At 42.1% G+C, this 21,971-nt stretch overlaps 1 protein-coding gene across 7 annotated transcripts; it reads left to right on the top strand.

Annotated features, from left to right (window-relative positions):
• Positions 1 to 779: 779 nt before the first annotated feature.
• On the top strand, positions 780 to 21,676 carry msrb3 (methionine sulfoxide reductase B3). Of its 7 annotated transcripts, XM_039791316.1 has the most exons (8): positions 998 to 1,015; positions 8,383 to 8,501; positions 12,169 to 12,313; positions 15,983 to 16,091; positions 17,131 to 17,208; positions 17,451 to 17,479; positions 19,632 to 19,729; positions 20,835 to 21,676. In XM_039791316.1, exons 3-8 carry the CDS (start codon positions 12,238 to 12,240, stop codon positions 21,012 to 21,014), a joined length of 570 nt encoding a protein of 189 aa, XP_039647250.1. In that variant the 5' UTR covers positions 998 to 1,015; positions 8,383 to 8,501; positions 12,169 to 12,237; the 3' UTR covers positions 21,015 to 21,676. The 7 variants fall into 7 exon arrangements, with proteins under 7 accessions (XP_039647254.1, XP_039647252.1, XP_039647248.1 ...); XM_039791320.1 differs by lacking the exon at positions 8,383 to 8,501 and having other exon boundaries at positions 780 to 1,015; XM_039791318.1 differs by lacking the exon at positions 8,383 to 8,501 and having other exon boundaries at positions 781 to 1,015; positions 12,164 to 12,313.
• The last annotated feature ends 295 nt before the right edge of the window (positions 21,677 to 21,971 follow it).

Here is a 21,971-nt window from a genome sequence, read left to right on the forward strand (position 1 = left end):
ATAATAATGAATGAAATAAGTGATGGATCCTAAACATTTGAAATGTAGCATTTAAATGCTTTTGTTTTTTTTAAAAAAGGTTGTAGTTTAGAGAATCTATCACTGCAATTGTATACTGTATTGTAATTGTAAACACTCTTTTTTTTTTTTTTTTTTTATACCAAAAATGTTTTCTGCTGGTCAGGGGGTACTTGGCTTAAAAAAAGCAATTCAAAGGGGGTACAATATTAAAAATAGTTTGAGAAACACTGCCCTAAAGGACCCCTGGGGGGTCTCCGGACCCCACTTTTGGAACCAGTGTTCTAGTCAGACAAACTCCTCCTATCTACATGTGACCTCTCCTCTCCCAGAAACATGTTTGCCCTTCAACAATACACTATGATTATGATTGGTATTTATCATAATTTAAATTTAATTTACTTAGTATTATGTTTGCATGGTATATGATTATGTCACAATTTACACTGACATTACGTTGATATTATAACGTAATGTCAGTTTATATTGTGATATTTATAACTGTTATAAAGTCAGAATTCTGAGAATTCAGTCATTTTTGTTTGTTAGCTCAGTCAGTGGATGAAAAAAAGCTAACTTTTTTTTCTTCAAAAAACTTTATTATTCAAGTACAGATACACAAACACCTTGAAAACATTACATGACAAAAAGGGGCGCATGGAATTTCCATTAAAGAGGTTGTTAGACATTGTAAATGTTCGGAGTCAGGATGGCGTCCTTATTTGTCCTTTTAAAGTTATATATAATATAATTCCATGTCATTTATTGTTGAAGAAGACGTTGTAGTCCGGTTACATCATGCTGTGACGAGGCTAGGGTCCTGTCCATAATTGGAGATGTTGAGGCACTCCAACCGTACACAAACACACAGTCTGTCGGTCAACGGGAAGGCTGTGGTGGGTTAGCCTTGGTGGGTTAGCCTTGGACACCTGCAGATTAACACTGGCGACACAACGCTTCTCTGTCACCGCTGCTTTCCTGTTGCTGCTCTTCTCAGGTAAGATATGGCGCTGTTTGTTTTTTGTATTTTGTGGACTATCTTACGGTTATGAAGGGAACGATAGTCAAAGTTAGCATTTAAACCGCGACATGGGGCGAATGTTGGTGAGTTCTCTGTTGCTGAGGAATGTAGCAGCTTAAAACGTCAAAGACGAATTTGAAACGGCAGCATGAATTTCCGAAAGGATTGCAAACTGTCGTAAAAAATGGAAATAGAACACACGCAGTGCAACGCAACGTAGTAACGTTACTGTAACTTAATGAAAATTGGCATTTCACAAGGTAACGTTACATGTACTGTATAAGCTGATTAGACCAGCGCCAGAATGGAGCTCCCTGTCCTGTAGGGTAGATATCCACAACAATTCCTGTGTTTCAATATGGCGCACTAGTGATTCAGGTTAAATAAAGCAGCTGCGTGCCTGGCTCGGGACTAAAGATAGGGCATTAAAGTGCTCATATTTTGCTCATTTTCAGGTTCATAATTGTATTTAGAGGTTATATCAGAATAGGTTTACATGGTTTCATTTTCAAAAAACACCATATTTTTGCAGTACAAACTGCCCATTGCTGCAGCTCCTCTTTTCACTCTGTGTGTTGAGCTCTCTGTTTTAGCTACAGAGTGGGACATCACACTTCTATTCTATCTTTGTTGTGTGTTGCACATGCGCAGTACCTAGGTAAGGACTACTAGCCAGTCAGAAGCAGAGTACGAGGGCGTGCCCTGACAGTACAGGTAAGGACTACTAGCCAGTCAGAAGCAGAGTATGAGGGCGTGCCCTGACAGTACCTAGGTAAGGACTACTAGCCAGTCAGAAGCAGAGTATGAGGGCGTGCCCTGACAGTACCTAGGTAAGGACTACTAGCCAGTCAGAAGCAGAGTATGAGGGTGCCCTGACAGTACCAGGTAAGACTACTAGCAGCGGAAACTGACAGTACCTAGGTAAGGACTACTAGCCAGTCAGAAGCAGAGTATGAGGGCGTGCCCTGACAGTACCTAGGTAAGGACTACTAGCCAGTCAGAAGCAGAGTATGAGGGCGTGCCATGCTAGCAGCTAGGCGAGCATTATAAAGTGTGTTCCAAAGTGACCCACGTTTGTCTCTGAAGTAAAGGCTGGACTACAATAGAGCTGTTTGGAGCAGTTGGTGAACAGTGTTTTCTGTTGGAGATGGTAAGTCCCTTTGGGGTGGACTTTGGGCTTTTTCACTTTGTTAACCTATAACGTGCACAAAAAAAGATATAACACAATAAAGGAAAGGGAAAGGCAACCTAAACTAAATTATAACTCGTTTGAAAACCTTGTTCTTTCACATCCAACTTGGAAAACATTACAGCCAATTCTATTTGTTGTTGTTTACTGGCTCCGGGTCCGTATTCTGCAAGCCCTATCACCACCTTTTATATATGCTTCCTCTAGGCAATATTATTAGGAAACAGTCTGTTAAGCTGGGAGAGGCTACGGTCGCTACTGCACAAGAACCGAGAAGAAAGTTAGCTAGAGGATGAAGAAAGACCGGAGATACACCAGAACAACGTGTGCTCAAGAGAGGAGCCGTCTGTTGTTCCCAAGTTTTTTCTTTCTAACAAATCGGACATAATTTAGCCACTGTTGTTGCCCGTCGCTCTAACGTTACTCGGCCGTGTTAACATTACTGTGCTAATGTTAAAGACCTGTCACTTCAAGCATGCAGCGGAGCAACGTTATGAACGCAATCCACCTCTGGTCCCGCTACAGACCGTTGAGAAAGATGGGTTCAGAGCAATGATTAAACTCTGGATTTAAGATGTCTCGCCTCGCTGAAATACGTCCGCCAACCTACCAACATTATTCAAACAGCGAAGGAGGCTGACAGCGGAGCTACGTTCAGTCCCCCACTACAACCACACTACTAGAACCTAACTTACCTGTGGCCAAGGTAGTGGTTACAGTACTAGCTTACAACTATTTAGTTTTGAAAGGGAAACAGTGTTAAAGTTGTTTGTATGTGTAGGCTATTCATTCGATTTGAGTTTATTTTACTACTTTGCAGTTTGCACAATACAAATAGTTTAGCTTCTGTAACTGTTTCATGGATTCCCCTTCATACAAAGTTATTGTATAATGTCGTGGAGCCAAGCAAACCCTTAATCAAAGCTTTAAGTAAACATGATGACATTAACATGTTTTTGTGATATTCTATGTACTCCTGACAGTTAGGGTTGGGCATCGTTTGGATATTAACGATTCTGATTCCAATTCCGATTCTTCCTTTCGATTCCGGTTCTTATCGATTCCGATTCTTTGAGGGGTGGAGTTGAAACGGGTCACATGCCTATTTTCACAAATAAGAGGAAAGTTTTATTTTGATTCAATGGTGGTTTGCAGTTTTACAGCTTTTTCAACGTAAAATGAAGCCACACTAGAGCGCCGCTTACTGTGCTCCATGGCTGCAACACAACAAGCACCTGGCCACTACGGAAACCAAAACTTGCACATGTTAAATTGGGAAGTGATGATCGGATTTGAAACCAAATCCTCCAAACGATTCCAAAACGATTCCAATACAGTACAATATTCCGATGGAATCGTAATTTTTGAAACGATTCCGATTAGGAATCGGTTCTCGATGCCCAACCCTACTGACAGTAGAATAAGCCATTATAAACCTATATAAAGGTGGCCCATTATTGATGGCCCATTATTATGTATTTAAATTTATTTTAAGAAGTTTGATTGCATTATATTTTCGATTTGAATGCACAATTGTTTTTTAATAACAAATAAATAAGAATTCAATACATTACATCTATGTTATTTTGTCTTAGTTAGGAAAGTAATGTTTAGTTAGGAAGGTCTGGTGCCTTTAGTGTCTTCCACATGGTGGAAGGAAGGTATGATGTGGAAGGTATACAGTTTATTATTAATTCAGCAACGGTATCGGATCGGTATCGGGTATCAACAGATACACAAAGCCCTGGCATCGGTATCGGGACTGAAAAAGTCGGATCGGTGCACCCCTAATGCAGATGATACCAAATTACAACTATCAATCAAGCCAGATGAAACCAGTCAGTTAGCTAAACTTCAAGCATGCATTAAGGACATAAAATCCTGGATGACCTACAATTTCCTGATGTTAAACTCAGACAAAACCGAGGTTATTGTGCTGCCCTAAACACCTCTGAAGCTCATTATCTAAAGATCAAGCTACAGATAGGTCATACAGGATTTTATGTCCTTAATGCATGCTTGAAGTTTAACTAACTGACTAGTTTCGTCTGGCTTGATTGATAGGTATAATTGGGTATCATCTGCATAACAGTGGAAGTTAATGGAATGTTTCCTAATAATATTGCCTAGAGGAAGCATATATAACGTGGTGATAGCCTTGCCTTGCCAGAGTTCCTCGCTCTCCAAGTGTCCTTCTAGTTGTAGGCTAATTGTAGTTCAGTGATAAAAGACCAAAGCACTGTGGCCCCTCCTGGCTTTAGTTGTTGTGCTCCTGCCAGCACCAGAATATATTTTCATTGTTTGGTACAGAGTGGTTTGGCTGACCTCATTCTGCAGCAGAGCTAATGGGCAGCAGAATTACATAGCAGTGCACAGAGCCGAATACAGAGAGTGGAGAAAGTAAAAACCTGAAAATATTGGTCCGCTTCTTCCCCCAGTGGACAGAACTGACGGCAAAGTCAAATTGATTTGCTTGCAAGACAGCAGAAAAGGGTGGGAAACTGATGTAAACACAGAATGTTAAAACAGGTTTTAAATAATTAAAAAGGGCTTTTTAATACTTTTTAAATAATGAAAAAGGGTTTTAAATAATTAAAAAGGGGTGGAATGATACACAGAAGTCACAGTTCGGTTCATACCTCAGTTCAGACATCACGGTTCGGTTCAGTACAATGGAGGGAAAAGCAAAACAAAAATGCAGAAGGCAGTTTCTCAGGCTGTACCACCTAGTGTCATACAGTCTCTCCCCTGAACTAGCTGCAGCAGCCTGAAGTGTGTAAAGTAAGATGTAAACCGTAAACAATAAGTACCCCAATCAGCTATAAAATTGAAAATACAGCATCTCTGTTCTCTGCAACATGAACTAAATCACCTGATTAATGCAACGTTACCACGACATCTCCCGGGCCATTTGTCACCGCAGAAAGCTGCTCCCTGCCTGGCTAAAGCTATTATAGTTAGCCTGAAGAAATAAGGCGTCTGTCCCAGCTAGAGATGCACAGATGACAACTTTCTAGGCCGGTTCCGATATCCGATTTTCTTTGAGTTATGCCAGCCGATACAGATTTTTAGCCGATTCCGATTTTCATTTTTTCTAACCACTTTACAGACAAATATTTATTTTCTATCTTTTCTTTAACAGAACATTTTGCACAGAACATAGAAAATGTTTTGAACAGATAATGGATCACTATAAAATAGAACTATATAAATTACTCCTGGTGTGGGAAATTCACACCCATCTAAAGAGCAATGTTAGAACCATATCTTTCTTTTCATATCCAGTATCCAACAAAACAAATGTGATTTTGGTTTTTGGTGTCATCCCTCCACGCCCTACTTTCTCCTTGCAGGTGTTCTATATTGCAAACTTGTTATCTTCTACACACACGCTGAAGAATGTCCAAACAGCTGACATGATGCAGGTTAATTCACGAGGTTCCCTACATGTGCGAAAATAGCGCGGACACGCTTTTTCTTTTTCCCGCTTGGCAAGCCGACCGGACGTGACATGGGGCCGTGGCAGCATCGACGATTCCCTTTTTTAATTCAAAGTTCGAGATTGTGACTTAATTTCGGTCGATTTCGAATTAAAATCAAAATTGTGACACCCTTAATGAGTATGGACAGCAGTGATGCCTTGGTAGCTCACCACGTTGAGCGTGCGCCCCATTTACACAGGCTTTAGTCTTTACCGCAGCGGCTGTAGGTTCGATTCCAACCCGTGGCCCTTTACTTGTCCTCAGCTGTCCTGTTAACTAAGTGCCTAAAATGCCCCAAAAATAATTAAAAAATATAGGTAGGCAGAGCTAGCAAACTTAGTATGCAGCCCCATTATTAAATACAGTGCTGTTGGAACACAGCCTTTCATTTATGATTATTAATACAAAACCTTCAGATTCAGATAGCATGTTTACTCCAGGTTAACATTTGACCATAATGTCAAGAAAAATGATCGATGATGAAGGTAGATTTATAGCAGGACTTTGTATTGACTGCATAGGCCTATGGTACAGTGTATATAATAAAGTGTTAATGCAGTGTACAGTATTATGGTAAACACTGGTAGAATACTGTTTTCCTGCTGGTTAATATTAGTCACACACTGCTGAAAACACTGCTATATAAGGCTGTCTTTGTAGAGCATTTTATCCCAAAGCACCCTTCTCAAACAGAGTGAGATTTTCCTCATGGATTTTGGCTGTCTGTCCATTATGTGAACGCTTTAGAGGATCTTTTCTCATGATGCCACAAAGAATAGATCCAGAGAGATTCAATATACAGTCCCTGACAAAAGTCTTGTTGCTTATCTATTTTGTAGAAACACCTGCTATTAACCTGACTTTTAATTAATCAATTGGTGTTAGAAATAGCTCATATGAAAAGCTAAAACCCTCCCAAATGATGTTTAATGCACTGAAATAAATTTGTTTCACTGAAAAAAGATTTATCATTTAATCAAGACAGGTCAAGTTTTGGTAAGACAAAAGTTTTGACGCCTATACAGAAATTGAACAAATTTACTGCAAATACAAAAGTATGTCAGCAAATTAAGTAGTTGTGCTGTGAGATCCAAATTTAATATCTTGTATGACTTCCATGAGCTTGAAGGACTGCATCCATGTGGTTTGGCAAGGATTCATACAATTTATTGATGAAGTCATCAGGAATAGCAAAGAAAGCAGTCTTGCATGCCTCCCAGAGTTCATCAATATTCTTTGGTTTCGTCTTCCATGCTTCCTCTTTCATCCTACCCCCACATATGCTCAATGATGTTCATGTCTGGTGACTGGGCTGGCCAATCCTGGAGCACCTTGGCCTTCTTCGCCTTGAGGAACTTTGATGTGGAGATGGAAGTATGCAATGGAGCACCGTCCTGCTGCAGGATTTGGCCTCTTTTATGGTTGTGAATATAAGAGGTAGCTAAGATTTCTCGGTATTTTAGACTATTGATGTTGCCTTCCACCCTGCAGATCTCTCGCACACCCCCATACTGGATGTAACCCCAGACCATGATTTTTCCGCCACCAAACTTCACTGTTTTCTGGGTGAATCTCGGATCCATGCGGGCTCCAGTAGGTCTCCTGCAATATTTGCGGCGACTGTGGTGTAATTCAACAGAAGATTCATCTGAAAAATCCACCTTCTTCCACTTTTCCAGCGTCCATCCTTTTAGCAGGCTGTGGGCCTTGGCAAATGCCACACGGTTTTTCAATTGTCTTTTGTTTAGTGCTGGCTTCTGGGCACTGATTCGACCATGGAGGCCATTTCGAGACAGAATCCGACAAACTGTTCTGGTTGACACAGGGACTTCAGGTGACCAGGTCTCGTGGAGCTCTGCTGCAGTGGCAAATGGGCTGGCCTTGGATTTTCCGGAACAACAAAACGGTCCTCTCGAACAGTTGTCTTGGGGGGTCTGCCTGACCTGGGCTTGTCAAAAACGTCTCCAGTGTCTTCAAATGTTTTTTTATCCTCTGTACTTGACGCTGAGACACATTGAAGGTGTCTGCCACATCAGCAGTGGATCTGGTCTTCAGCCTCTTGATAATCAAAACTTTAGTCTCAGGGTGAATCTTAGGCATGTTTGCAGAGGTCTAGTTGCAGTTGATGTGAAGGTCTAGTGTACTGGGGTTGTTTTTATACACACCTGAGACCTAATTGATCCATTATTAGTCACAGGTGAAGCTCATATGACAAGGCGACAACATTTATGTCTTTGCAAAAATTGACTCAATGGGCTTTACCAAGCTGTGAATATTAGAATACTGTTTTGACAGTTTCGTTTTGCACTGAAACATTATTAATAAAGCTGTTGGGATTAAAATGAGCCATTTCTTGTAAAAACATCTTGATTAGAAATATATTTCAGCGGCACTTCAGGTCAATCTGTACACAAGCGACAAGACTTTTGTCAGGGACTGTACTTCAACCTCTGGCGATGATCAGACTGTTCAACTATTCGATTCACTTATTAATCTTTGTAGCTGTAGTCAGAATATATTTATCTACAGATATGGGCAGATGTACCTCAGTATGTTTTTAAGTCCTAAATCCCAATCATGAACGGTCAATAAATATTTTTGGGCTTAGAAAATAATTCAACCGCTGTGCTTCGCTTTCTTTCTCCTCTCTTTGTCTCTCTGTCTCACTTCAGTGTGACTGTGTTTCTCATGGCTGTCCTCCTCAGACGTGGACTTTTCGTGGCCCTGCATCGCGCCCTTGCGCAAGGCAGCAACTCAGTCTGCCACCCTGCACTGCCTGCTGCTCTTCTAGGTAGAGTAACCTGTTAGCTTTGGTGTCAACATGTCCTGGTGTGACTGTAGCGTTTCTCTCTGTCTTTGAAGGAAGCTTACTGGCCTGCACAGAGCCCACTTACAAACTAGTTTTAATGTCACAAAGTCCTGCTCCCACATCCACATCTTAAAGCCATATTCAAGGTGAGCACAGTGCAACATTCTCAATGAATGGCAACACAGCCTTCTTCAAGCTCAAACTCATGCATCGTTCTGCACAGTGAAGGTTCAAAAATAGTAATGCTTTTGATCATTTTAGTGCGTATTGTATCATATTATGAGTCCCCCTTTTAAAATGTCCCCGTTTGGAACGGGCCGATTGCTTTCGCTTGTGATGGTGTTTTTTTGTAGCATTCTCCAGAACCAAATTGTACTACAGAATTACTTACAGAAAGACCCCAAAGCACTTAATATGCAACTCCACTGTACTGTATAGCCTACTACTGACTTACAGTGTACTTCTATCAGAGGAAAACATTGTACTACTACATTTACCTGACAGAGAATGTGGCAGAGTCAGAATTTTATCACAATGACAATGTGGAGTAATCGGACATTTGACTGATGGCAGTGTTTAGTCTTTATTGTTCAGCTGTTTGGTTTTATTCACATTTTTTTAAAGGGGTGATAGAATGATTATTTAGGGTATTTTACACTGTTCCTTAAGGTCTCCTAATGTTCCAAATGAGCTACGCGCTGATTGGTTTGAGCAAACTACATAGAAACATATGGGAGACTGGACAGCAGGTCTCATATTTCAGACACTGCAAAATTGTTTGTCGGGCTATTTCGTTATTAAATTCACTTCTGAGACTTTTTTAAGCGAGAAATCAACTATATAAAGCTCAAATATGGGCCGTTTTACGAAAATTGATGGCTAATTGCAAATTTGGTAAGACTGCCTCGCCGCCCGGCCTGCCTTCCTTCACAGACCCCGGCCTTCTATGAGGTACTTGGAGCTCCGTCACGGCTGGCAGCCCACAGCAGGGACTACCAACACCGCTGCCCTGACAGAGCTCCAGGGCCTGCAACTCCCCTCTTCCTGCTAGCTAAATGGCCCGTGTGTGAGAGTGAGAGCGCGGCCAGCGAGCTTGTTACACCAGCAATCTGTTACCTCATGTTACACACATGTCACGCCACTTATACAACATCTAACTAAATGTCTTATAAAGCTAACAACGGTGTCCGATTTCAAGTTAATGAATATTTGTGGAGAGTAGGTGTTTCGTTAGCTGCAACTGTCCCTTCAATCCTAATTAGCTATGTAGCTACAAATCACGGATAGTAATTTTCGGCGTAATTCGATTATATTTACAGTTTGAATTTCGTCACGCCACGTATACAACATCTACCTAAGGGTTTTATAAAGCTAACAACGGTGTCCGATTTCAAGTTAATGGATTTTTGTGAATTCCAGAGGAATTCTAAGAGGAGGCTAGCTAGCTCTCATTGATAGAGCTACATCCAGCTGCAGGCTCTATCAATGAGACTCGCAGACAAGCGGCGTTTATTTCCCCGATCGTTTGTTTAAATAACTCAACACATTATAATTACACACATTAAAAGATTAACTAGAACCTGTGGTAACAGATTGCTGGCGTAACAAGCTCGCTGACCGCACTCTCGCTCACACACACCTGGCATTAGGAAGAGGGGAACTGCAGGCCCTGGAGCTCTGTCAGGGCAGCGGCGTTTAGTAGTCATTCAGCCACAAAGCAGTGACTTTGCGCGGGTATAAAGTGCCGTGGGCTGCCAGCCTTGACGGAGCTCAATCGAGCTCACAGCAGGCCGGGGTCAGTGAAGGAAGGCAGGCCAGGCGGCGAGGCAGCAACACAGGCAGCACCGGCAGCTGAACTCCGACACACAGTCGGACAAAATTTGCAATTAGATATACATTTTTGTAAAACGGCCCATATTTGACCTCTACGTTGTTGATTTCTCGCATAAAAAAAGTCTCAGAAGTGAATTGAATGGTAAAATAGCAGATGAACAACAGATGAAATACTGTATAATTTCTGAGATCTGCACGACCTAGGCTATGTTTACACGGAAACGATCTGAAGAGAAAACGCAAAAGTGGTGTTGCGTTATCACTTTTTATTCTGCGTTTAGACGAGTGTTATGGAGGGGAAATCTGCGTGCATATGGTGACGCAAAAGTGTGTGAAATTCGATGTAGTATGCACTCCAGGTGACTAGGTGGCACTGCCACACAACACCACCAAGGCACCCACCTGCGTAGAACCATAGACAGTATAGAACATTCATTCTACTTCTCTCCTTAGTAGCGCGAAACCAAAACATGCCGAAGCGAACAACAAAAGCTCGTCTGGAAAGACGAGGAGGTGGAGTTGCATGTTTGTCTGATGATGACCGGCACAATTGACCGTGATAAGCCACAACACAGCACCCACGGGAGCACTACCAATACCCTGAGCCTCGCGGCCCTTCAGCCGCTGCTTGAGAGTGAGAGGCAGCGGGCAGAGGAGGCTGAAGCAGACCCTCCTCTGCCCGCTGACCTCTGCCCTCTGCCTGCTGACCGCTGCCGCTCGCTCTCTCTCTCTCTTCATCCGTAACGTTGTCGCCTGCTCTGGCTCAAACGAATAGCCTACATATCATCATCGAACTATAACAACCTTATCCACATTGTTGAAATCATTTAAATATTGAGCCATTACATTGAAATTCTAACAGGAGCCTAATTTCTGTAGCCTACTCCGTAACGCCTTTTTCTCGTCTCTCTCCACACCGCTGTCTTCAGACTTGTGCGTTTTTACCCTTTAGACGGTAACGCGACGGTGGAGCGTTTTTAAGATTTCCACTCTGGAGGGTGGTTTCACTTTTTTGCGTTTTTAAGCCCCAAAAACGCCGTCGGCGTATAAAGAAAGGCACATCCGATAAAATATTTTTTCGTTTTCACCCGAGAGCGTCATCGTGTAAACAGGGCCCTAGAGTCAGAAGACTAACTGATCTCAGGTCAGTTGTGTAGCCTATGCAAATGTTGGGGCGTGACAAACACAGACTAGAGCCAAATGAGGAGGAGCCGCAATAGTTGACGTCAGCTATGGGGCTTGTTGAGATTCGCCCGTTTTCAGAGGCAGTTTCAAATAGTGAGATTTGCAGAGAAAAGAGGTGTCAATGGGATTTAGAGGTTCTAAGTATGTCCTAGTTACCCACTAAACTGTCATTATTCAACTATGACAAGGTAAAATCAGTTTTGCATTCTATCACCCCTTTAATATCCGATATCCAAAATAAACGGTTCATGAGATATTTCAAAGACGTGTGTAGACACACACACACACACACACACACACACACACACACACGGGTTCCCCGATTTATTAGATAGATACCTAATGTTAAAGTTGGGTCATGTATGAATTTCATTTGATTAATTCTAATTTTTGTAATGAAGAAATTGGTCATAAGTGCAGGATAAGGTATTAATTCATGTTTTTAGTTTTTCTAGGTGTGTGTCCATGTTCCTTCCTCATGCCTTCAAACTCTGCATTATCAGTGGGAATCCCAAACAGATCCTGATCCAGCGCCTTTATTCCACTTGTCTTTTAATGCTGTTCAGTATCTTGATCTGTGTTGTTTCTCCCTGTCTGCCTCCCCCCTCCCCCACCCTTTCATCCAGCCTAGTCCTTGGTTGTAGCCCTGCTGTGAAGTGTTTGGTTCTACTGGTGGGAGGAGCACCTCTCTCCAGCAGCCATGTCGGGCTTCAATCTCCTGCATCTAATAACCAAGAGCCAGCCTGTAGCTCTGAGGCCCTGCAGTCTTCCCTCAGGTCCACTGACTGGGTGCTGTGTGCCTGCTGTGCTCTGCCTCTCTAAAGCCTTAACACCTGGCATGTCTTTACTGTCCTAGTCAACGTGTGTTCAGAATGATGTGAGCTGCTTTTAGTTCTTTTCTTACATTTGATCGGTTCTCTTAGGGAATACCAATCAAATCTTTGCAGTGAACGATACTTAAGAGCTCCCAAATTAGACCACCAGATTCAGATGATGCCTAATTTTAAATTTCTAGTTTTATTTTATACTAATAACCCTATTATTAATATAATATAGATTATAAGAAATGAGAAAAAAAGTAAAGCCTTTTCTTTCCTGAGATGGAGATGCGTTGTCCATGCCAAAATGAAAAACAGTCAACTGTCCAATCGCAGCTTGGGTGGAGATTATCGATGCTGACTCAAGCTGACCTTAAAACCTGGGAGCTAGTCGGCCGGATAGACCAGGGCTCCAGACTAACTTTTTGCCTTGGTTGCACTGGTGCACCTAACTTTTTTATTTAGGTGCACCAGCAAAAAATTTAGGTGCACCCAAATTTTTCCTTGTGTCGCCATTCGCGCTGAATGGCGATACACGATATATATCTCTGTATTTTTTTACAAAGTGGGCTAAATGTTCAGTTTTAAGTCAAAGCCACTTTTCACAAGCTCTTTTATTAAAATGGATTGTGATTTAAATAAAATGCAAAGACAGTTTGAAAATATACAGCTGCAACACATTAAATTAATTGAAAGTTATCTGAAATAGCCTAGGAAGTGAAGGAGAAAGCTCCTTCACTTGTTTTCAACAACAACAACAACAGACTGATTAAAAGAGAAAGAGGACGCCCAGATAGCTCAGTTGGTATATATATAGAGGTTCGACTCCGACCTGTGACGGCTGACTCATTATGAATGGGTCCAGCACGGGTCGAATGCGCTTTGGCAGGTCATCGTCGACGTCTTGTGTAGGCTATGAAATGTCTGTATCGTCACTGCGCTGCATTTTTATGAACTTTGATCCAGCATGCTCCGTCTTACACGCTATTACTCAACCAACTGAAGTTAGTTTAATAATGTGTTTTTCGCCGTGGCGGCCGCAATAACAGAGAGTTACCAGCGGAAACACTGGTACCAATACAGGTTTCCCTCTCATACTTAACAATATACAGCTGTGTTAATAACAATGAAAACTGTAGACAAATGTCAGCATGTGGACCGGCGGCGCTGTGTCTCTCCATGTTGCAGTGGAGCCGTGAGTGAATGGGGGGGGGCTGCAAGGAGGAGAGATCCAAACACAGGCACGGCTTTACAGAAGGAGTGGGTCATGTGACACAACATTCAACCATATCCATATAAACGACATCGCTTCGTTCGTGGAGTGGCAGCGGATGCGAGGACTGTTAGGTGCACCGGTGCAACCTAGGAAACATCTTAATTGCACCCTTACAAATTTTGGTTGCATTTGCGACCAAATTGGTCGCACTCTAGAGCCCTGCAGACCCCAGTCTTGATTGCACATTTAATTCCTTTTGTGGTTGACCGTCTGCAGTTTTAAGGAATGGATTGTGCTCCAGGAAGCTATACAGACACTGATTAATTAATTAATTAAATTAATTAGAAAAATTAGGAAAAATTCAACCTTTTAAGGACACCAATTTTCTTTGTGAATGAATAATGTGTCGTAAATAAAACAAATGTTCTTCCTTAAAATACAGGGGGCATAAGTAAGTACACCCCTATGTTAAATTCCCATAGAGGCAGGCAGATTTTTATTTTTAAAGGACAGTTATTTCATGGATCCAGGATACTATGCATCCTGATAAAGTTCCCTTGGCCTTTGGAATTAAAATAGCCCCCCACACCATCACATACCCTTTACCATACCTAGAGATTGGCATAAAATCATCTCTCAATGCAAATCAAACCAGCTATAAGGCTAACTGAAATAAAACCATGCCATCTGTAGACATTAAACAGCTGACATTTGTACTGTACGCGTGTTATAATGTAATTTGCCAGAGGTACAAAACTTAAAACCTAACTTGTAAGAGGTATAAGAGCTTCCAGATATTCAAGACATAAAGAGACTACAGTCACACCGTGGAATTTCCAATGTAAAATGTCGTTAAGGCCTCACATAGAAATCCACAAAGGCTTTTTGAAACTACTTTGTTTACATCAGCATGGGCCCATCTCTGTGTCACCACCCACACACTCCTGACGTGCTGGTGTAAGATACAACAATTTGTGCCATGGGTGGTCAAAAAAGTTTTTTTTTTTAATGGTTTATAATCCTCCTATTCCTTTTGAGTTCAGCGTCTGTTGAGTTTGTAGCTCTAATCACCCGCTGCTGTCACACAGCTGAATGTTGAAACGCTAACAGAATAATCAAATGATTCACGCTTTGCTTCCCTGCAGCTTGCATGCACTGGTTGTTGTGGTTTGGTTTTAACTTGACACTCAGTGTTTTAATGTTCAATGTTTTATTGCACATTGGTTCTTTTTGTGTTTTTTCTTTTGGGATTAAAACGAAACGTATGTTTAGCCGTGCACAACAAGCGTCAGTTATGCTGAAGTAGTGTATGATGACGCAGTGATGATTCTTTCATATCTGAGGTCAAAACGTATCCGAGCAGGGTATTAAAGCAGCAGCACTACCTTAAGATCTGCTTATCAGTGTTGGAAGAAGTATTCAGATCCTTTTACTTAAGTAAAAGTACTAATACCACACTGTGAAAGTACTCTTACAACTAAAAGTCTTGCATTGAAAATGTTACGTAAGTAAAAGTATGTAAGTATCATCAGGACAGGACTTGTAGGCCGTTATATTGTTGGGTAGTTTAATTTATAATAAAATATGGTATTTCATAAACTACATGTGTTTTTATGTGCAAAAATCTTAATGTGTAACTAAAGCTGTAACAGATGAATGTAGTGGAGTAGAAAGTGCAGTATTTCTTTCTGAAATGTAGCGGAGTAGAAGTAGAAAGTGGCATGAAAAGAAAAAGACTCAAGTAAAGTACAATTACCTCAAATTTGTACTTAAGTACATCTTGGGTAAATGTACTTTAGTTACATTTCACTACTGCTTATCATGTCAGAAAAAAAATATGCTAAAAAGAACCTGAACAACTATCCAGTTTATCCAGAACAGCTGAGACACACACACACACACACACACACACACACACACACACACACACACACACACACACACACACACACACACACACACGGATACACAGAACGACCATCACTTCTCTCGTACAGTTCATTCATAGATACAGAGCCCTTCTTCTTATGAGCCTTTTGATGAATATAATATTACAAACCCCAATTACAATCAAGTTGTGTAAAACATAAATAAAAACCAAATACAATAGCCCTTTCCCAATTCCCAGTTTGTGCATCCCCGATTCCTCTCCTCGCATCTTCATCCCGCCCACGGGATATGTGAGCAGAGGAGTCGATGAAGAGCCTCGAGGAGAGAGGAGTCGAGGCGACGTCAATTAAATATGACGAGCAGCACCACTGCATCAGCTGTCTCTGAGCTCACTTTTTTCAGCCACCCTGCTTTTATTTCTATTGTATGACTAAGCATGACGTTGAGACGGAGGAATCGGCATCAGAAAACCTGCATAGTTAATATTTTTTGTCCTCCCTGCTCCCCCCCCCACCCATCAGGAGCATGTAGGACTAAGAAGACCTGGCCAGTGAGCTTCCCTCAGGAGGAGCTGAAGAAGCGGCTCACACCTACGCAGTACCATGTTACCCAGGAGAGAGGAACGGAGAGGTGGGACGAGGCGCTGGAACCACCTGCTCACCATAAGCACTTACACATCAAGTTATATGTCATTTTCCTCAAAGTTTCATAAATTAACGAGTCATATTATGAACTTTTGCACTATTTAAAGGTGCAGTAGGTAAGCCTTATAAAACTATCTGTCATATTTGCTGAAACTGACCCTATGTTCCAGTAGAACTACATGAAGCAGGTCATTTAAAAAAAAAAAAAGTCCAGCTCCTGTAGTGTGATTTGCAAAAATCCACCGCTCCCTGTTCAGATGCACCAATCAGGGCCAGGGGGGTGTCTAACTGCATGGTAATCACTGCTCAGGCACACACATTCATTCTCCCTTGTGGGGGGAGGGGCTTAGGAGACCGTTTTGGGCTTTGGCGGAAAGGTGGGGGAGGGACTGAGAAGTTGTCGATGTTCGAATTTGTTGGCTAAGTCCTGGATCTTCACAATCCTACCTACAGCACCTTTTAATACAAAACCTGTTTGGCAGTGTTTTTACGCTTATCGTGACAATCCACAACCCCAGTTTATTAGGGAAAGGAATATCATGAAAATATCCAGGGACACTTCTCAACTTTTAATTTACTTGTTTTCAGAATTTCATTGAATATTCTCATTTCATTTAATCTTGCATGCCATAACACACACACACACACACACACACACACAAATTATTACTGATGTATTTTCTTAAGTACACCTTACCTACAATTATGAGCAGACGCCCCGACAATCACTTCTTTTAACAGCCTACGTGAAGTCTTTGACTGTGAAATTGGGATATTGTCGCGTCAAGAATAATGAACGAAGATATGAAAAATGTGAGTCCTGGTCGTGATTCAGATACAAAATCCTTGCTCAGCACGGAGCGTCTCCTGCCTGACTGCTTACCATGCTGTCAGCTGAAGAATCAATCACACCAAGCAAATTAATAAAAAATAAAAAAATAATCATAAGGTTGCTCCCTAAACAATAACTTATCTGTTCATCATGTTGGGCCATTCAGTGTGACTAATACAGCCACTTTCCACAGTGCCTTCACTGGAGGGTTCACCCATCATAAAGATGAGGGGACCTACACTTGTGTTGTCTGCGGGGCCCTGCTGTTCAGGTGAGTGTTTGTGTGTTTTTTTTTGTTTTGTGTTTTTTTGTGTGTGTGTGTGTGTGTGTGTGTGTGTGTGTGTGTGTGTGTGTGTGTGTGTGTGTGTGTGTGTGTGTGTCAGATGTTGGGAGCCATGACGCTCCACTACAATATTAAAGAGTAATGTAAGAAAGATGAGTCCGTACTTTATTTTTGTTAAACACTGTAATGAACAAACTTTTTCTAATTAATATTTTTGTTTCCTGTTCTAGCTCCAACACTAAATTTGACTCGGGATCGGGTAAGTTGAACCACTGTAATTCAATTCAATTTTATTTATAGTATCAAATCAGAACAAGAGTTATCTCGAGACACTTTACAGATAGAGTAGGTCTAGACCACTCTATAATTTCCAAAGCCCCAACAATTACAGTAATTCCCTCAAGAGCAAGCATTAGCAGTGGCTATTGCGACAGTGGCAAGGAAAAACTCCCTTTTAGGAAGAAACCTCGGCAGACCCAGACTCTTGGTAGGCGGTGTCTGGCGGGGCCGGTTGGGGGTGTGATGAACAGTGGCAAATAATAGTCACAATAAAGACAATGGAATAGTGACTTCGAAGGTAGCCGTTGTAGTTCATGTTATAGCAGGGCACATCGTGTCATACTGAGTAGTGCAGTCTCCTATACCGGATCCTGACTACTCTGTGCGTATGAACATCACAGCAGGGCGTTGCAGGATGAAACGTGGCGCTGCAGAGCATGGGTGGGTGCGGCGGCTGCAGCAGGACGCAGCACGACGCGGCCGTGCATTGCAGGGAATTGCAGAGCATAGCTCTGCGAAGAAGAAACATAAAGACTCCGGGGAGTAAACTCCCCAGAGCTAGGTTAGTAACAAGCAGTTCTGGGACAGGATGCATACAAAAGGAAACAAGTGAAAACAGAGATGAGAGAGCAGCTCAGTGTGTCACAGGAAGGAAGGAACTTCCCCGGTAGTCTAGAATTATAATGGCATAACTAAGAGAGGCAGGTTAGCTTAGAGAGAGGTGCCGGATTGGGCTTGAACTCTCCCCTGCCGGATCGGGCTGTACTGGCCTGCCTCCCTCTACTCTCGCTATATTATTGATTATATGATAAATAAATCTGATGACTACGAAGAGAAGCAGGTGGGCCGGGTTAGGCGGACGCTGCAACTCCTCACTCCCTAACTATAAGCTTTATCAAAGAGGAGAGTTTTCAGTTTACTCTTAAATGTGGTGACGGTGTCTGCCCCCCGAACCCAGACTGGGAGCTGGTTCCACAGGAGAGGAGCCTGATAGCTGAAGGCTCTGGCCCCCAGTCTACTTTTAGAGACTCTAGGAACCACAAGAAACTCTGCATTCTGGGAGCGTAGTGCTCTATTAGGACAATAAGGTACTAAGAGCTGTTCTAGATAGGATGGTGCTTGACCATTTAGAGCTTTGTAGGTCAGGAGGAGGATTTTAAAATCGATCCTAGATTTCACAGGAAGCCAATGCAGAGAAGCTAATACAGGAGAAATATGATCTCTTTTCTTAGTTCTCGTCAGAACACGCGCTGCAGCATTCTGGATCAGCTGGAGAGTCTTAAGGGACTTATTTGAGCAACCTGATAGTAAGGAATTACAGTAGTCTAGTCTAGAAGTAACGAATGCATGGACTAGTTTTTTAGCATCGTTTTGAGACAGGATATTCCTAATTTTGGCAATGTTACGAAGATGGAAAAAGGCTGTTCTTGAGGTAACTCACTAGGTAACCCACTAGGCCAGTTTTTTCACCTGCAGGTCTTTTCTCTGCTCCGCTATCTTTATAAGCCGGGGCTATTTCAGCCAGAGCAAGTCGCATCTCCGAAGCCTGAAATTAATTTTTTTGAACGTACTGTATAAAATGATTGGCTTTGTCTTTATATACGTAAAAAAAAATTCTGGTTTGGGGTTGTGTGATTTAAACAGCTTCACTAAACCTGACAAACTATAGACTTTAAATGTAGCACTCCCGCGTTAAGGAGCTGGGCGCCATTTAGGTAACGTTATAGCTGTAGCTTTGTAGCCTAAATGGCAGAGTTCATGCATATGAAAATACCAAGATATTGAGCAGCGACAGTAATCAGAATTAGCAAGGAACCATGTTTCACTTACTTCTCAAACAAGAACTTTCCTCCTGCTCATCCACCGGCTCCGTTTGTCAACAACACGCTCACTTCTGTTGTCGCTTATGTATTTGTTGTAGCTTTTGCGTTTGTGTTGTAGCTTTTTGTAATTGTGTTGAACCGTCTCGGCCACCCTAGTGCTGGACCGACCAATCGATAGGTTTTGATTTTGTCTTCAAAGCTAGCACCAGCTCACCTCAGACACACAGTACGACCAGTTCTGTCCTTTGCATGTCCCTCCACCTGTGTGCCCTCCTCCCCCTTCCTAACATGATGCCCTCATGTGTTCAGGTTGGCCGTCCTTCTTTGACCTTGTGAAGGAAGAGTCCGTCACAGTCTCAGATGATTTCTCCTATGGGATGCACAGAGTGGAGATCACCTGCAGCCAGGTACACTAGAAACACTGCATTACACCAGAACCACATCTGTTGTTTAATCCTTTAGCACAAAGTGGCTGTGAGAATAAAATGAGAATAAAATCAAATGCACAGCCGCTTTCTCGCAGTTTTTAAACAGACGCACAGAAAAAAAACTAGTCACAGAAAACCACTAGTCAAAGAGAAATGACACAGTACTTGAAACAAAAATAGAACCAGAAACAATGAAATACTTGTAATCAATGAATATGAAATAAACTCTGTTCTATATCTAAATATTTTGGTTTTAGTTTGACTTCTCTTGTGTGTCTTTGAGGCTTAAAGGGTGTCATATTTTACAGTATGTTTATTTAACTGACAAGTGTCACAGCCTATCATACCCTGCCATGGCGTGTCCCTTTCACCAGATGTGGATCTTCTGGATTCATTAAAGTCTGCCCCCTGTGCCCAGTGCTATATTCCACTTTCCACAGCTTCCTGTCACATCACAGTTCTCACCCATCTCAGCACACATTTGGCAAGACCGTTCCAGGGCAAAGGATCGTGTTAGGACCCACATTAGCCCTGCGTACGTAAACAAATCCCCGTTGAATTCAACTGCCAAAAACCAGAATCTGGCTCAACTTTTTTTTGCCACAAAAAAATGTTGTCTAGCAACGTATTGTGTCTGCCAATCAAATGTGTGCAAGTGCACATTCCGGATAGAACAAAGAAAAAAGCCCTGGCAGCATATCACTCCCATCCTCCCAACAGACTCTCACCACAATACCTCACAGATCTCCTCCACCCCTACACTCAGTCACGTTCCCTGCGGTCCTCTGACAAGGACCTGCACCCGCGCACCAGGTTGCAGACTTTTGGGCACAGGGCTTTCTCTGCCAATGCTCCCACACTCTGGAACAGTCTACCACTCCACGTCCGCTCTGCCCCATCCCTGCCCATGTTCAAAAAGCACCTCAAAACATTGAAAAGAGACGGCAGGGGACATTGCCTCCACTTTCCCCAGTAAATTGCATGGATGGCAAGGCAATCATTTTTGCAGGATCACAAGTTGATAATGCACGTGTTCCTAAAATTTCTAAAAAGCTGTCAATGAATCATTCCCGTTGTGTTTCAGTGTGGAGCTCACCTGGGACACCTGTTTGATGACGGACCGAGACCCACAGGAAAACGCTACTGCGTCAACTCGGCCTCGTTGGGTTTCCAGCCCAATGGCGCCCCCTCCTCCACTGCCAGCTCTGCGGCAGAGAACGGAGCTGCCAGCAGCTCAGCGAGCAACGGGAAGACAGAGCTCTGAAAGAGACTCATGAGCTGCAGCAGGCTGACAGCTGTGCCTGTGTAGGGAGAGCTCACATACATAAAAAGAGTTTTTGGTTCTGTGTTATTGATTTGCAATGTAAAGATAGTAGGTGGTTCTATTATTACGAAAGGAAGGAAGTTGCTCAGGCTTTAGACTCAGAAATACTCTGATGTATTCTCTATCACAAAGGAAAGGACACGCTTCCAAAAAAAGTCCCAGTTTGCAAGACACACTGTATCTGCTGATTGCCTTAAAAGGAATTCCCTAATTCCCTTTATTTTCTCAGTCTGTACAGTAGCATTTGGTCTGCTAATTTAAACATGGATGAAGTGCTGTGTAATAGTAGACGCACACACGCATATAAAATGTAGAGCCTTTTTTTTTATATTCTAACTAAAACATATTTTATTGGAGTATATTTTTGAAGTGAATTTGATACTGAGAGGTTGATGTAATGAAACTGTCTATGCAAGTCCTCCTGTGAGCTGTAACAGAGCATACTGTGACAGATAGCATCTTAAAGTGGACAATTGGAGTACTGTAGTCCTTAGGTCACTTCCTGTATTTATTCCTCTTTGCAGTAGGAAATATTTTGAGTTTGTGTTTACAGCTTGCATTAAAATAGTTACTGTGTGAATAAAGTATCTAGAAAACCCTGACCTTCTTGTTCCATGGTTTTTGAAAACTGTAAATGGTTATCAATCTCAACTCAAGGTGTATACTTTCTAGTTTCTTTAGAGCTTTCACATTTTGGTGTGCCACTGTTATGTCCCAGAGAGGTCCAGAGGTAAGGGAAGAAACAAGGCGAATGTGTATTTATCGTTGGTGGTCAAATATTGTTAGATAGTTAGACTGTTAAATACAAACAGATAAGTAATGCGAGCGAATAAAGGAAAAGCCAAATCAATAAACAAAACACAAACTCTACTTTCTACGAACTTAAGTTCACAGATA

The sequence above is a fragment of the Perca fluviatilis genome, chromosome 23 (genome assembly GCF_010015445.1).
Source record: "Perca fluviatilis chromosome 23, GENO_Pfluv_1.0, whole genome shotgun sequence".
In the NCBI taxonomy this organism is placed as follows: domain Eukaryota; kingdom Metazoa; phylum Chordata; class Actinopteri; order Perciformes; family Percidae; genus Perca; species Perca fluviatilis.